Raw genomic sequence first — 16,573 nt, forward strand, 5'->3', positions numbered from 1 at the left:
TGAGCTTCAATCTCATGTCACCAACTGTTTACTGGACATTTCAAACTTCAATGTCCTGAAGAGATCTTAAACTCAATGTATACAAAATTAAACCCATTATCTTCCTCCTTTGCTAAAACCCTTGCCTCTTCAAAGCTTCCCTATTTCTATCAAAGGCACCATCATCTTTCCACTCTCCCAGGTTTGTAACCTTGATCTCCTGAAGCCCCTCAGCTTTAAATTCAATCAGTGGCCAAACCTTAATGTGTTTATCTCCACAATATCTCTTATATCCAACTTCTCTCCACTAAACCATCTTGGTTTAGGCCCTCATCATGTCTCCATTAGATTATTTCAACAGCCCCCAATTGGTCTCCCTGCCTTAAGCCTCTCATAATTCCAATCTATCCTACACACTGCTGCAAAATTCTCCTTTAGTGCAGATTTAACCATGCAACTCCTACACAATCAATTGTAGTGACACCCTACTGCTTCTAGGATAAAATGTAAGCTCCTTTTTGTTTAGCTGTTAAAGCCTTTTACAGTCTGGACTTAACCTATCTTTCCAGCCTCACTGTACAGGACTCCTAGTCCTGTACTCTGTGATTCAGATAAACAGGCCTTTTCTGTTCACTGATGAGCCTTCACACTTTTGCACTGGCCATCTCTTCCCACACTTGAAATGTGCTCTGTCCTTACCTCCACCTCGAAGAATGCTTTTTCCTTTAAGTAGATCAAGCACCATATTCTGCATGAAGCTTTTCCTGATTCTTCCACCCATCCGAATCGCTAGTGCCCCCATTCCAAATTACCCCATATTTAACTGTTTATATTTATCCATTTTGTATTTATGCTGTATATATTTATAGTTGTACTTGTCTTGCCCATTAAAATGTAAGTTCCTTGAGGGTAGGGAATTGTTTCATTCTTGGAGCTTGTATCCCCATAGCCCAGCACAGTGTTTGGCACATTGTATGTGCTTTAAAAAAATCTGATCAATTATTCATTTTCTACTTAGAATCATATAATTTTAAGAGATGTAAGGGATCTAACCTGCCCTACTCAAATAAGAATTCTAACCATAATATCCCCAACATATGGTAATCTAGTCTCTCCATGAAAACATCCAGTGATAGGGAATTAACTGGGCATACTACACTGAATACAGTACCCAACATGTAATCAGGACAGAGGGACTACCCTCCTGTGCTCCTGACACTCAACTTCTATTACCACAGCTTAATATCCAGTTTGCCCTTTGGATAACAAATGACACTTTGTATTACACAGCTGTCTCATTAAACTTGTAGGCTGTAAGAACCCCTACATGTTTTTTCACATAAAGTTCAGTTTAGCCATGTCTCCCCTCCTCTTTTATTTGTATAGTTGATTTTCTGAACTTAAGTGCGACGCTTTTACATACTTGAATAGATCCGTAATTATTAATATGAATGTTCTTTCAAAGAAATAGTCCTATTGCCTGAACAGTGAATAGTTTCTGTGGAAAACTACCACTATAATAAAATACGAAAAATCATAATATTTGAGTTTTGGGGCAGAAATCTTTCAGGCTAGTCTAGGAACAATAGGGTTATTGTACTTATGTGTTGTTTTTTTTTCAATGTGACATATAACAGCACTTACCCTGCTTTCTTCTAGGCTATCAAATGGACCTGGTGGATCATCCAGACAAAGAAATTCTCTCACTGCAAGGCTTTTCGAAGAAAAAGAAAAACTTATCAGATGGAGTACACCAAAATTCAAGCCAGAAAAATGGACTTTGTAGCAAACATATTTTGCGCACGCACACACTCAAGGTATTATGACATAATGTCATTTGTTTATTTATTCCAGGAAGCAGGGAGAGGTTAAATGACTCGCCCAGGAAAACACAGCCAGTATGTGTCAGAAGCTAAATTTGAACCCAGTTATCCTGATTCTGAGGTTGACTCTACCCATTAGGCCATGATGCACTTACCCCTCAACAGTCCTTCACATGCTCTGTATCTCCATTCTCCAACTTCCTGATCTCTCCACTTTTGTACCAGCCATTGCCCAGTTATGACCTAAATGTTACTGAGGTCCCCACAGTAGCACCTATATAACTGACACTGGAAAATTTCTCACCTTCATCTCTCTGAATACCTCTGCCTATGGTAGAGTTTCTTTTAGAAGGTGGGCTCTGGCTTCTGGGAAGTTCCCCTTTTTTAGTTTAGGGTGGGATAGAGTGAGTTGGACAGCAATGAACATGGATAGATAGATTGCAATGTGCGTGGCAGGGCTTACTACATTATCTTTTTCCCTAAACCCACCCCTATTGTGAACATCTATATTTTTGATGAGGGCAACACAATGCTTTTAGTTACTCAGGTTCTCATTATTGGTGTAAACCTTGATAGCTCTTTTTGTGCATTCCACATATCTAATCACTGTAGTTGTAAAATCCTGAAACTCATTCTCTACATATCTCTTGCCTCTGTCCACTTCTCTTTACTTATACAGTCAGTCGCCTAGTTTAGGACCTAGTTAGCTCTTGTCTGCAAAAGTATAATAGCCTTCTAATTGATCTGGATGCCTCAATTATCTCCTCATTCCAATCTATCCCCCACATTGATTTGAGACTGTATTATTCACCTACTCAATAAACCCCAGCTGTTCTTACTGACTCTAGGATTAAAATATTACTTAATTCTTATCTTTTAGAATTTTTATTTTTGTGTATGTTTTATAATTATCAGCACATAGTACATCTACATAATTTATAAATAAATATTTAGTGGGAATACATGCTTATTTTTTTTTTTTACTGATGGACTGTGATCAAAAATATTTGATGATCTGTGCCCTACACAACTGTCAAATATCCTAAGTTGCATAAAGTTGCTCATCATCACTGGCAGAAAAGTTTCCTGCACCACTGAAATCATAGCTCCAGTTTTAAAAAAGGTTCAGACAGGATCCTAAAGAATTATGTGAAATCAAAATATTTTCCCTTTTATTACATTTAGAACTGTCTTATTTTCATTCTTGATTAATAGCCAATTGGAAAATGGGCCTTAACTGTTCCATCAGTAAGTTTTTGTTCCAACACTCAAGAATAGTTAATGATCAATTTTAATGAAGTTTAAATCCATTAGAACTTATTTTAAAAGGAATAGTGCAACTGATACTTTTATTAATAGGTAGGAACTACCTTTGACAAGTCACATTATCATTCACCTCATTTCTAAGATGGGATTAATATTTGTAGTGGCTATCTCACATAGCTGTTGGGGCTCTAACGGTCATATATGTAATGGTAATATAAGTTTTAGACTATAGATGACAGCAAACATTATTACTTCAAAACTTAAATAGATCCACCACCTTACTGATGTAGGTAACTCCCCTCTATTAGTACAGATAGTACCATACCCATGGTCATTGAACGCAAAGGCTGTTCCATTTTTGGGGGGGTGGTAATCCCAGTGCCTGGCAAAGAGCAGTTATTTATTTATAAGTGTTTATTGATAGACTTTGTGACTCCTGTCCATGTTCTTACATAGATCTTCAATGAAAGATTTACCTAATATGCTGAAGGCCTCTCTTTAGGTCTATCATTTTTATTAATTAATGATGTAAAAGAAGTAGAAGCAATGAAAATAAGACGACTACGAGCAGCTTATATGGCACTTTAAAGGTCTGTAAAGGCGTACCTCACTCATTTGCTGAGCAGAGGCCCTGAGGTAGAGAAAAAACAATGACCTCAGAGGAAAACCTTGGTTATTTTTTTTTTTACTTCTCTGCTGAGTTTAGTAGTACTATTCTAAACTAGAATGAGATAACTTGGAAAATGGTGGATTTCCACTCATTGGAGGTCTTCTAGCAGAAGCTGAATGTCCTCTTATTGGGTATCAATTACTCAACAAACATTACTAAGGACCTCTTGTGTGCACTGTGTTGGCACTAGGGATGTAAATAGAAAAGTGGGTTACCCTGCCCTCAGGAAGTAAACATTTTATTGGAATAACAGAACATGTTCACAGAAAAGTCATATGATATGTACAAAAAAATAACAAAGCAATTTTTTTCAGGGGAGGGGTGGGAAACACTAACAATTATGCAAGTAAATTAAGATTTCATAGAGGTAGCACTTAAGCTGAGCCCTCAAGGAGGAAGCATTTCAGGTGCAGTGAACAGTCTGTACAAAGGGAATCCCTTATAAGAACAGCAAGTAGGCCAGTTTGACTGGAGTGTAGAGTGTGTGCGGGCAAGCAATGTGTAATCACCCTGGAGGACAGGATGAAGTTGGACTGTAAAAGACTTTAAATGGCAAAAAGAGAAATTTTACTTTATCCTAGATGCAATGGGGAACCACTGAAGTTTCCTGAGCTGGGGAGTGACATCATCATTGGGCAGCTGTATAGAAGGTGGCTTGGAGGTGGAGATGGAGAGATTAGATACAGGGAAAACTTATCAATAAAAAGTCTACAGCAATAGTTCAGGAAGAGATAGAGACCTGAACCGGGGAGGGTGAAATATAAGTGAAGAGGTGATGAACACAAGAGATGTTGAGGAGATAAGAAACAAAAAAGTTTGGCAACCATTAAGACTATGGGGAAGTAAGTGAGAATGACAAGCAAAGAAGACTCTTATGAGGTAGGGGGAATTTTTTTTTCAAGTATAGGTAAGACTGCACAGCTGCCAAGATCACTTGTAATTATAAAATTCTGTAAACTCAAAAAATGAGGAAGAGCCATAATCTATTTTTATGCTGATACTTAGAAAACTCTATATGGTCCACATCCTCAAGATTTTTTCCCCTTTAACTATTGCCATTTTAATAATCAATCTTTATTCTCTGTTCTAACATTAATCTCTATTCTTGAAAACAAGGCAATATGGAAAGGGAGATTAGGCAAATCAATCTTCCTTTAATTCAACCAATATCTACTGAGCTCCTTTTAGATAACAAAAAATGTACTGGCATATGGTTGGAGGGAACCATGAAAAAAGGATGCCCTTTTTTATTTTTAGTAGAAATTTGCTGTTATTACCACTGCCTCCACATACACATATATACACACATATATATGTATGTGCTTTTGATTTTAATTTTTAGACAAGCTGTATTACTTCAGTGGCATAAAATCATGAGGCTAGGATTCTCAAAAACCATTCCCACTGGAGGTTAAGAAAACTGGGTGAAATGGGAAGAACTAATAACTTTACCCAGGAAAGACTTGATTATTCACTAGGCTCAAAAGTGCTTAGTTCTCAGAACATGTGCAAAGATGAGATGACTGAGGCATCCCTCAGACTGCAAACAAGAACTTAATTGGGAATGATAGGTTCCAATATGGAACCCACATTTTGAAAAGTTAAGAGGCCACTCATACATAGCAAGGCAACTTGAAGAGAATGATGTAATGTGGGTCAAGAAATAAAAGTACTTGCTACCTAGACCACAGGGCATTCTAGGGAAACTGGGCCCTAATGGTAGTCTAGAATGATAAGCCAGCCAGTGAACTAGTTTTGGGCCAAATGAAGGGGAAAACAAAAGAGAGAATCATGTCAGTACAAAATGGCATAAAGTTCAGGGTGGAGTCTGGAATTATCCAGTGTCAAGAGTCAGAGCAGAGATATCAAGAGCCAGGAGTATTGGGAGGGACAAAAGAAGAGACAACAAGCCCAGCATAGGATGGCATGACGCCCAGGGGAGGAATCTGGGAGTGGGGGGTAAAAGACAGGAGAAGAAAGGGAGAAACGGAGGAAGAAGGAGAAAATGTATGTATAGTAGAGGCCAAGCTAAGAAGATATTCCTTAAGGGAGATACTCAACCTAAGAAGTAGGTTCTAAAAAGCACTGAAAATCCTTGCACTGGAACTGACCCAAATCTACTTCTTGCTCTAAGACTGTACTTCATTTGGATGCTAGGCCAAGTTCTCTCATAGTGTGTCAATATAACAGAGGAAACAATTAAGACATAAGATTGGAAGATCTCTTCCTATATGTGACCTTATAAATCAGTACAGAAGGGAACTTGTGAGTGGGGCCCATCTCTTTTTACGTTGATTCCTGAAAGCCTTTAAGACTTGTTTTTACTTTGTAATTTATCCCTTTTATTTTTAAATAGTTTTCCTAGTTAAAAAGGAGGGCTCTGAACTTCCTGCAGATAAGAAGGTTAATGCTGAGGTTCACAATCTACTTGCACCATCATAATGCCCCAAATGGGGGAATCAGGAATTGCTGTTATTTGGTAATTCAAGCACTTTCTGGTTCTCCTCTAGAGAGCTATTAGGGAAATAGGTTTCCCCTTCCCTAACATTAATAGTGTTCCCTCTACTTAAAGTTTGGGATCCACTCCCAATTGTGGTGTAACCTGAGCTATCACTGATGGGGGCAAATAAGGTTTGTTGTTTGTTACCAAACCAATGAGCAAAACAAATTCAATTGAGTAACACTGCTCTAGGCTCATAATGGCTTCTGTAGTTTCATGTGACAATTGTGGTCAAAAGTAACATTTTATGTCTACATAGATATTTTTCCTAGTTCTTTCAGGGTACTACCACTATTCTGATACTCAGGACTAATACCTGCTTTCCTTTAGTTCCTGTATCAAATAACCAAATTCTGTCCATTTCTTTCTTTGAAATCTCTCCCCCCAATATCTTAACACCAATCCGGCCAAGCTCTCATGACTGGATTTTTTGGGACACAGAAGGGTTCAGACCAATGATTTTATTAATGTAGAGAATTCCTCTATAAAGGCCTCCTGTGACACTATGCTAGCACTCTCTCTGTTTCTATGCTTCTAACAGTCTTCTTCCTCACTTTCACCTCTTAGAATCTCTGGTTGTCTTTAAGACTTGGCTCAAGCACTACTTGCATGAAGCTGTTCTTGGTCCCTACAGATGTTAGTACCTTCTTCTCCAAGGCTATGTTGAGTTTCTTTTGTATGTACCTTGTCCATACTTATATAAAAACATGTTGTCTTCCACTTTAGATTAGAAGCTCCTTGAGGACTGTCACTATTTTCACATTTTTCTTTGTATCCTCAGAAGTTATCATAGCACCTGGTACATTGTAAATCCTTAACATATTTTAACTTATTTATCAGGAGCTAAGAAATCATATATAAATCTCTTCATTTCTTAATCCTCACTACTGCATTGCTATTTTCCATTTTTATAATTATTAACTCTACCTCAAGACTTTACCTACAGCGTTTGGCTTGTAGCAACATTAAGCACAATGATTAACTTCACTGAAACTCCCAGAGAAAACAAAAAAACCTAATGTTCTTAGTATGTGCCTTACTTTTACAGTTTGTATTATCTATTATACTTTCAACTAAGTTCCTTTCATTTAGGATTTTTATTAAAATACTGAAAGCAAAGTCTCTATGGAAAATAGTAATCCTTCAAGTTTCCATTTGGAATTTACATGTCAAAAATATCATATAGTTTAATCAACTAACTAGAACACTGTATTTTTGCTGTCCTATTTTCCAGTATTCATAAGGAAAACACTAAATAAATTCATTCCCTGAAAGAAAAAAGCAATTCCTTATTACTGACACAAACAGTGATTACACTTGGCTACTGGAATTCCAGACTTTTTTTTAATCTTTGAAAATTCCTTGATTATTTCTGGATAATAGAATACTTCTAATAAATTTTATTTCTTTAATAAGTCACATACCAGTTAGCAATGTCTTTGTGAGCTACTAAATTCTGTAGGAATGCCTGAAGTCCCAACTGTCTATCTTCCAAAAAATCGGCATTGTAATTATCCTTGAACCAGCGTTTTGGTGGAAGAGCCAGTCGAAAGCCTGGAAACATTTCTTTTAACTGGAAAAAAAGATTATAATCCAGACTTTAAAAAGCAGCAATAAATGTGGACTAATCTATGACAGATCACAAAATATGCTCAATTACAAAATTAAAAATTACAAAGTTCTGTTATTCCTAGATAATAAAAGTCACAACGTAATTAATGGTTTAAGCTAGTAAGAGCTTTATAGTAAAATATTCTTGGAAGCAAAATGAAAAAAAGTGATAGGACATAAAGATCTGAATATATAATCCAAGAAATGTTTATAAGCAGCATGATATAGTGGAAAGAGTATTGGCTCTGGAGTGAGAGAACATGGGAATTCAATCTCACCCCTGATGACATATGAAACTGGAAAAATCAGGAGGCTCCCCAGGCCTTATTTCCTCATCTGTAAAATGAGTTGATGGACTGGGTGGCCTCTTTGGTCCCTTCCAGTTTTAAATCTATGAACTCTTGAAAAAGGCTGAATTTTGTATGTTAGATGCATGTGACTTGTCATGTCATTTCTATCAATATTCTGACAGTCAGCATATTACCAAATTTTCTTTCTAAATAGACTTCTAGTTTGATCACATATGTTGAGCAAATGTGTGAGGAATGCACACATTCATATAAGCTCCCATAACAAATTATAAAACTAGTCACAAAATAATAGAAGGAAATAAGGATTAATTTCATTTACCTCAGTGCTAAAAAATTTAAATATGCTGATATTTTAGATTAAGTATGGGATTCATAACTTTCTCTCCTCTAACTTCTCTATTCTGACCTTCTGCTCTTCTGTACTTAAAAGCCTGTGCCATTCTATCCTATCCTGTTTTTTTTCCATTTCATTTGTTGTCTCTTACTAAGTTAATGTTTTGTTTCTGCAACATAAAGTAAGTTTCCTGGAGCTAAGAGCCATAACTTACATATGTTCTTTAATCTTTTAAAGGAACTAGCACAGTGTTGGGCACATGAACTAAGAAAAACTTGTTGATTAATTTTTTAAACAGAAGAACAAAAAATATGTTCTTGACCCTTTGACCTGTGGCCAGCAGAACCAAGACAGAACTCCTCTATCTTGTTATGTGTTATATGGAGCTTTTTAAAGTCCCTAGTAGCTGAAATGATGCTATACTATAATATATGGTTGAAAAATTCCTTATTGCTTATCTAGCTGGTAACATATGTTGTATGTCTATGGTAGGGAAGCAAGCAGTTTTTACTGTTTTAAGTTATACTAATAACTTTCTTAAAATAGCTTTAAAATTCTTTTGAAACCTGAATTTGCTTAGGATTAAAGGTAGGCTAACAGTGAAGATTAACTTAGTTGGATAGAGATAAAAGAGCTAAAAACTTAATACTGGGTAAGCCATGGAAAGGAAATGGACAATAAATATGAAAAGATTAAATAGCTTTCAACTAGGCCTGTTTCATCAAGTTATGACTCAATAAAATTATTATAACTACATAAGAAAACTCAGGATTAAAATTTCAATTCCATATTAGATTTCTAGTAATGACACAAATTACTTTGTTCCTCCTCAATAAAAAACTCAATAGGACAAAATTCTAGCAGCATAACTTAACAGTCTTTTAAATGCTATTGAAACTCAGAAATGTAATGAAATTTCACATAGAACAGATGTTCCAGAAACACTAAACATTTCCTTTAGGACACATCTTATTTAATGCCAATGTTAAAATACATTCAGAAAGGAATGTTATGAATAGATTTCATCTAAGTCAGAGTGCTTCAGGCGTTCTAAAATAATCTGATATCCAAAAGTGTCTCTCTTCTCTTAGATTTTGAAGGAGATGTAAGTATTCATCTGAAATAAGAAATAGTCAATGATAAAGATTTTCCTGTTTTAAGTGACCCAGAAGTTTGGTTGACATGTATTTTTCTCCTACCTTAAACAACAACTTCCAAGTAATATTAAGTGTATAAGGCAGTGAGTGAAGAGAAATGGATGGGGAAAAAATGATTCCGACCAAATATATGTTAGTGTATATGAACTAAGGCATTAAAGGTTGTTCTCAGTTGCTAAGGCTCTACAAGATTCCAAGTGGTGAGAGAACTTTTCAGGATTACAGTCTCCATTAGTGCTCAGCACTAACTTGCACACTGTTTGAATATAACAGAGAAAAAAGCCAGTTATTAAAATTGGTCTTACCTGGTTTTAGTGTTATTTTGGACAATTTTTGTATGCCTCTGTTTTAGTGTCATTTTGGACAATTCTAGTATGCCTCTAGTCGTAAAATTTTTGTGAAAATGAAGTGGTGCTAAACTAACAACCAATGGGAACATAATGAGAAGTAAAAATACTATATATTTTATTATAAAGACAAAAAGGAGCTTCTGAATAATGATTGTAGTCAACATTTGTTTTCCATAGCAAAGGGCTCACTGGATTTATTAAAAAGAAATGTAAAAGTAAATTAAAGAATGGACTGCAAAACAATTCACATTAAAAGTTAGTTTCAGGAGACACAGCAGATCAAATTACTTACTTTGTCATTTAGCCTGGAGAAATCTGTATACCTTCTGAAAACTACCCAGCTTTCTTCTGGGCTTCTTCTTATTAGCACTTTATATACCTGTATATAAAATGGTATGAAAAATATGAAATTCCCAAGTGCAAATTTAGTGAAAGGATACATTTCAAAAGTGTAAAATGTTAAGGCTAAGGTCTAGTTGTCAAAATTTATAGAAAATTTTGGTATACAACACCAAGGAAGAAATGTGAGTACTGGTCCCAGGTCTGAAACTATGTATCTTCAAGAAAAATCACTAGTTTCCATATCTATCTAAAGTACTAGAGGAAATAGTCTACTTCTTCAAAAATTGTTTGACACTATGAATGCATTATTTATATGTCAGCCATTAATTAACTGCTTCAGTGTTGCCTATAAGTTAATAAAGGCGCAAAAAATAAAAGGAAAATCTAAGACCAAGTTAGCCCAAAATTGCTAATAATAACAAACTCTTTAGCTATGTGAATATTATTCGCGGTCAACATCATTTATAATTAATGATAAAAAACTAGGATTGCTTGGAGTAGCTTTGAAACAATACCATTTCAAAACTTTCCAAACACTGAAGTTTTTTAAAATTTCAATTTCAATTTAAGATAAAACTTTTTTTAAACAAAAAAAAAAGATGGTTTAAAAAAAATAAGTACAGTATTTCTGAAAATTCTGTCCCCTAAATCTGCTGTCAAACACAGAATCCTTTTTTATAGCTAGTAATTTAGTCATCTTACAATCACACAAGAGCTTAGTCCTTTGTCTCTTCCTTTTCATCATGGAATCTCTTTTTTTCTTTTAGAAGATAGATTTTTTTAATGCTTTTAGTTTGTATGTCACCTAGATATTTTTGCCTTGTATCCTTTTCCTATAAGCTATATCCTATATCCTTTCCCCTCTCTAGTATTTTTTAAAGGAAAAGAGAAATTAGGCGAAAAAATGAGCAAAACTAATCAATATATCAAAAAAATTACTGAAATCACAAGCAATGTTCAACACCTATAGACCTCCCACCTCTGCAAAGGAGTGAAACGTTTTCTTAAATTGCTCTTCTTTGGAGTCATACCTGTTCCTTATAATTTTGCCACATTCACTTGGATTAGTGTGGTGGTCTGTTTACATTATTTCCATTAATGTAAACGGAAAGTATATTGTTTTGTATATATTATTTCCTTGGCTTTGCTTCACTTTGCATCAGTTCATATAGGTCTTTTTATGCTTCTGTTTTCATCATATTTTGCTTAGCCATTCTCTAATCAATGGGGATCTACTTTATTTTCATTTCTTTGCTACCACAAAAAAATGCTGCTATAAATGTTTTGGTTTAATATGGAGCCTTTTTCCAATTGTCTCCTCGTGACATATGCCTAGCAGAAGAATTCCTGGATCGAAGGGCCAGCAACACTCCTAAGTATTGTCCAAACCAGATTAAAATGTAATTGAGAAATAATTAACAAAATAAAAAAAATACAGTAACATAGATAACATGACATTCTAAAACTCAGTCAATATGTGGCCTGCAGGCATCCTTACTTACAGATTAGTGGCTTCTGTTTCTATTTTTGACACCACTAGTCACTTTGTATAATTCCAAATTGCTTTCCAGAATGGCTGTGGTAAATCACAGCTCCACTAACAATGCATTAGTATGCCTGTCTTATCACAACCCTTCCCACACTGATTATTCCCCATATTTTGTCATGGAAGCCTTTCTTCTGGGCTACTAAACTTCTCTACCATAAGGTAGAGGAAGAAAAGTGAGAACACCAAGTCAGTTCACCTACTTAAGCAACACAGACCAAAATATTTGGAACTTTTTGGATTTTTAACAATTCTGAACTGTAGTTAAAATGGGAGCCAGGCAATGAGGGTTCCAGTTCCAGATCTCCTTTATATTATTTAATATTAAAAACAAACAAAACCCACATGAAATAGATGAGGTTCTTAACAGAATCTAGGTGACTTGCATATGGTCACATAGTGTCAGAGGTGGGACTGGAATCCAGATATCTCCAGACCACGAGTCTAAGGCTCTTTCCACTATATGACACTGCCTCCCTAAATCTATGACTGTCCTGTCAATTAAACTATGAGCTCCTTGGAGACAGGAACCAGGTATTAAAACTTTTCAACTCCTAGGCCTACTACCATAGTAGAGCAATGCTATTGTATTATGGATGTTCAAAATATATTCGCTAAAGAATTAAAATCCTAATTGAAAGCATTTCTTAAAACAGAAAGCCAAGAGTTTGCCTGTAGTGATTTATGTGTTTTCATTTCTTTTGCATCATCAATATATAGTAGGTTAATCATAATTCTTATCCTAACAGTATTACTACCAGAACTGACTCAAACTTTAATCCTATTCTACTTCATTCACTAATACAACCACTGATACCCATTAAATGACAATGAACCCAATAGATATTTATCAAATTGAGTAGGGACATCAAAATTATTCTCACACATGACCAGAAAGAAGTGGGCTGATTACGTAACAAAAGTGAGAGAAAACAGATGGACAGCTTGAATGCAGCCCTGGTAATCATGAGATATTACAAAAACCAGAAGCAAGCTTCTAGTATGTTGGGTGAATGCTCTGTAAGAGATTTATGGAAAGACATATTATTAGAAAGCAAGGAAAGGTTGTGATCTGTACCAAATGAACAAAGTACCCACACTAGTAAAATTATGGATTTAACGCATTCAATGAAACCAAGGACAAACAAAAGAAAAATCAACAATATCAGTTCATACGCTCATGTACAAGAATATACACTATACTTATGGAAAAGTCAATAAATATTTAATTTCCAAAAGCACAGACAACTGATTATAGCACCATTTTGTAACTCATTTAAAGCACTGGGATAATTATCATCTTGAATCCATACCTGTAAATAACTTTATAATACCGGAAGTAAAATGGGCAGTCAAATGAAAATATTTTTGGGATTTTGGGGCCTTGATACACTTTTCCCTTTTCTTCTCTCCAGTATTCTGAATACTTACAGTAAATTTAGCCCTTTCTTCCATCACCTCATAACCCAGTATAGTAGGTGTAGAGGGTCTTTCTTCCCAACTCATAGATTCTGTACTTTGTTCTTCATTTTCTACTGGCCTAGTAGAATATTCAATGGAAGATTCTATACCTGTAAATTTAGTCCTAATAAGGGGGCTACTACAGATGGATGAACTGTTGTCCATTTGATCCGGCATCGCTGTCTTTTTGTAACTATCCACATTAGAGTCTTCTGGTTGGCCTTTGGAAGAATTTGAACTTGTTGAAATACTCCCAAAAGAAGAACTTCTTTGGCTTCTGTTTGTGGTAAAATTTGAAGAAGAATTTCCTACAGGAATAGGCACAGGGACATAAGGAGTGGCCATCCTCTTCAGGAATACTGCAGCAAATCTATCAACTTTTGCATCCGGTTAAAGAGAAAGTAGTACAGATGCCATTGTTTTCTTCTCAAGAGGTCAACGTCTAGAAATGGCAGAAAATGCACAGTGAAAGATTAATAGGTGAACGTTAATTTGGAAAGGTCTGTATTTTCAGAAAAACAACACATTGATTATTACAGCCAATTGTTCTATTAGGAGATGATATACCCTGTGAAGCTCCTCCCAAAGAGTTGAGGTTCATAGGGCAGATCTTACTCATACATGTAAGGCCACAATTATTTCATAAGTCAAAGCAATTACAAATACCTTTCCCCTTTTCCACTCCCCTGTGGGATGCACATTGTCCTTTTGGGACTTCACTGCTCATTCTAGGTTTTTTGATAGTCTTTACCTGATCTAACGTACATAAAAAATAACACAGAAATAAAGTAATATATACATTCCTTTATATGCAATAAGTTCTTTTTATTGTGGTTTTGTTTTCCTCCCACTGACTGTTTTGTATCAAACTGCTGGGACTTAATACTTGTTCGTGAATTATACTGGGGCCATTATTTTTCCTTTCTTTAGTTTTGTTTTTACTGCAGACTCTCAAATGGGGAAAAAGTGAAACTCGAGTGTTTACCTTTCAATTTATGGAATAATAAAGTAATTAAGTAATCAGGTGAATAATCAACCAAGGGATAGATAACACACCTTAAACTACGCGCAGGCAAAGGAGCTGCTTCGAACTAGGCGAGGCTAAGGACCTGTGAACTTGCAGGTCAGTTCAAGAAGCATTTATTAAGAGCCTACATCGGCCGGGCACCGGGCTGAGGGCTTGGGAAGGACAGTGGGGTGGGGGGTGTAAGGGTAGGTGGCATTTACATAGAGCCCTAAAGTTTGCAAACTCATTTGATCCCCAACTCTCCCTCAACGAAGACTAGAATTACACAAACACACGCACACACGCGATCCGCCCCCAGGAGCTGCTGAATCACCCTAAGCAGCCAAGGTCTCACGCCAAAAGCAAACAGAAAACTCAACCCTCCAACAACCTAGGGCATGAGGTCGACCCATCACTTCCCCGCCTCAGGAAACTGAGGCTGGCGGATCCCGGAGTGGACGCGGCCCGGGGTGGGTGTAAGGGGGGCTGGTGAAGCGGACAAATGCCAGGCCACAGAACTCCGATGCAAACATAGCAAACCCCGCGCTCTGCCCCGGCCGCACTTCGGGGCAGGTGAACCCAGGTCGGGGGAAGGCAGGAAGGGAAAACGGGGCTAGACCTGGGGTGAGCCAAGGCTCCGAAGGTGCTGAACGACCCGCCCCCGCCGAGACCACGCGCGTCGCGAGCCCGACTCGGCCGGGGCAGGATTCCGGGTAGCGGCGCGAGCCCAGCCCGCTCGGGCCCCACTCCGCGCGGCCCCGCTCCCCCACGTGGGGCCGAGCGCGGCGGGGCGGGGGGCTTGAGCAACAACAGCCTAACAGGAGCGTGGCCAACGGCTGGGGGTGGGGGGAACAGGTGCCGCGCTCCCGAGCCTACTCCTCCCCTGCTCCGTACCTCAAAGGACCGCGCCGCTCCTTCCCCACGACCGTTAAACGGTCTCCCGGGGGGCGGCGGCGGAGTCCGAGCTCTGGCCGAGCGGCCTCACGTGACTCAGCCCGGCCCCGCGCCGCTCTCGGTCACCCGCTCGGTTTCCCGCTCTGTCCGGCCGCCGCAGCCCCAGGCCGGCTGGGCTAGGACGCCGGAGTGGGGCCCCCTGGAGCTCGGGTCGCCACTCACTGCAGCGACGCTACGTTCGAGGGGCGGGTCGGGGCCCGAGAGGGAAACAGCTGGAGCGCGGTCTCTCGTGGGAGGCGCTTAACGTCTCTGGACCCAACGTTTGTTAAGATCAAGAGCCTCGCGGAGGAGAAAACTGCAACTCCCAAATCGCCGTTGTGGGCGACCGGAAGACTACAGTTCCCGAGATGCCGGGCGGCATCGCCGGACCCGCATTTGTGCCCCACCCAGGCACGATGACTCGGACCGGGGATGGGTGTACAGGAACTTAATAAAAGACTTTGGGCCACTGAATTCAGCCAGAGCTATCCTTCACGCTTCACAGATTCTGCTGGTTTGGAAGCAATACTAAGCTTAAGTTATAGGCAAAAAACCTCTTATGGTAGAGAAATCAAGACGCAAGGGGAGGAAGGGAGACGTGAGAGATGTGGACGGAGAATCAATAAGCCTCGGCGATCTATGCGGCATAAGAAGTGAGGCAGAAGACAAGAGTCAAAGATAACACCAAGGCTTTTCACATGGGTCACTGTGACAGGGCCCTTAACAAAAATAAGTCAAAAGGAGCAGATGAAGGGAAATTTAATGGTTCTGTTTTGGACAGGCTGAGTTTGAGGTGATATGAGACATCGTGATGGAGATACCCTATATTCATTCACTTTAAGAGGCAGTGACAGAAGCAGAAAGAAATGGAATAGTTATGGTCATTTCAAAACGTTAGCGCGCTCTCTCCTTTTTGATAGGCACATCACTGCTGTTTTGTATCAAGTTTGCAGTTCATTGAAATCTGTACATCTAGCACACTTCAAGCTAAGAATCCCATTGCCAACATTTACTAGCCATATGACTACAGGCAAGTCACTAAACATCTCTGAGCCTGCTTTCTCATCTGTAAAATAATAGTATTATCTGTAGTATCAATGGGTTAATGTCCGTAAAGTGCTTTGCAAACCTTAAATGGGAAGCAGCTATTTAAGAAGGTATCTGAGAATGTGGATTTCTGGATCAAGGCTGGTTGATGGGAATGACAGGCTCCTGGCCAGAGATGCAGTGCCAGTTAAAAGTGCTGATAAGAATGTATTTCCTTGTGGTCTTGCAAATCTATTC

General features: G+C 38.1%; 1 protein-coding gene across 1 annotated transcript in view; it reads right to left on the bottom strand.

The window, feature by feature from the left end:
* The window catches only part of SNX16 (sorting nexin 16), a 33,393-nt gene extending 17,679 nt beyond the window's left edge, over nt 1–15,714 (bottom strand). Inside the window, exons 1-5 of the mRNA XM_036741303.1 lie at nt 15,251–15,714; nt 13,321–13,792; nt 10,294–10,380; nt 7,663–7,811; nt 1,624–1,693 (exon numbers count right to left, since the gene is read on the bottom strand). Of these exons, the coding sequence (XP_036597198.1) occupies nt 1,624–1,693; nt 7,663–7,811; nt 10,294–10,380; nt 13,321–13,695 (681 nt within the window). The 5' untranslated portion in view covers nt 13,696–13,792; nt 15,251–15,714. The remainder of the gene's footprint in view (nt 1–1,623; nt 1,694–7,662; nt 7,812–10,293; nt 10,381–13,320; nt 13,793–15,250) is intronic.
* Nucleotides 15,715–16,573: the final 859 nt, after the last annotated feature.

This window comes from Trichosurus vulpecula, chromosome 1 (assembly GCF_011100635.1).
Source record: "Trichosurus vulpecula isolate mTriVul1 chromosome 1, mTriVul1.pri, whole genome shotgun sequence".
NCBI lineage: Eukaryota > Metazoa > Chordata > Mammalia > Diprotodontia > Phalangeridae > Trichosurus > Trichosurus vulpecula.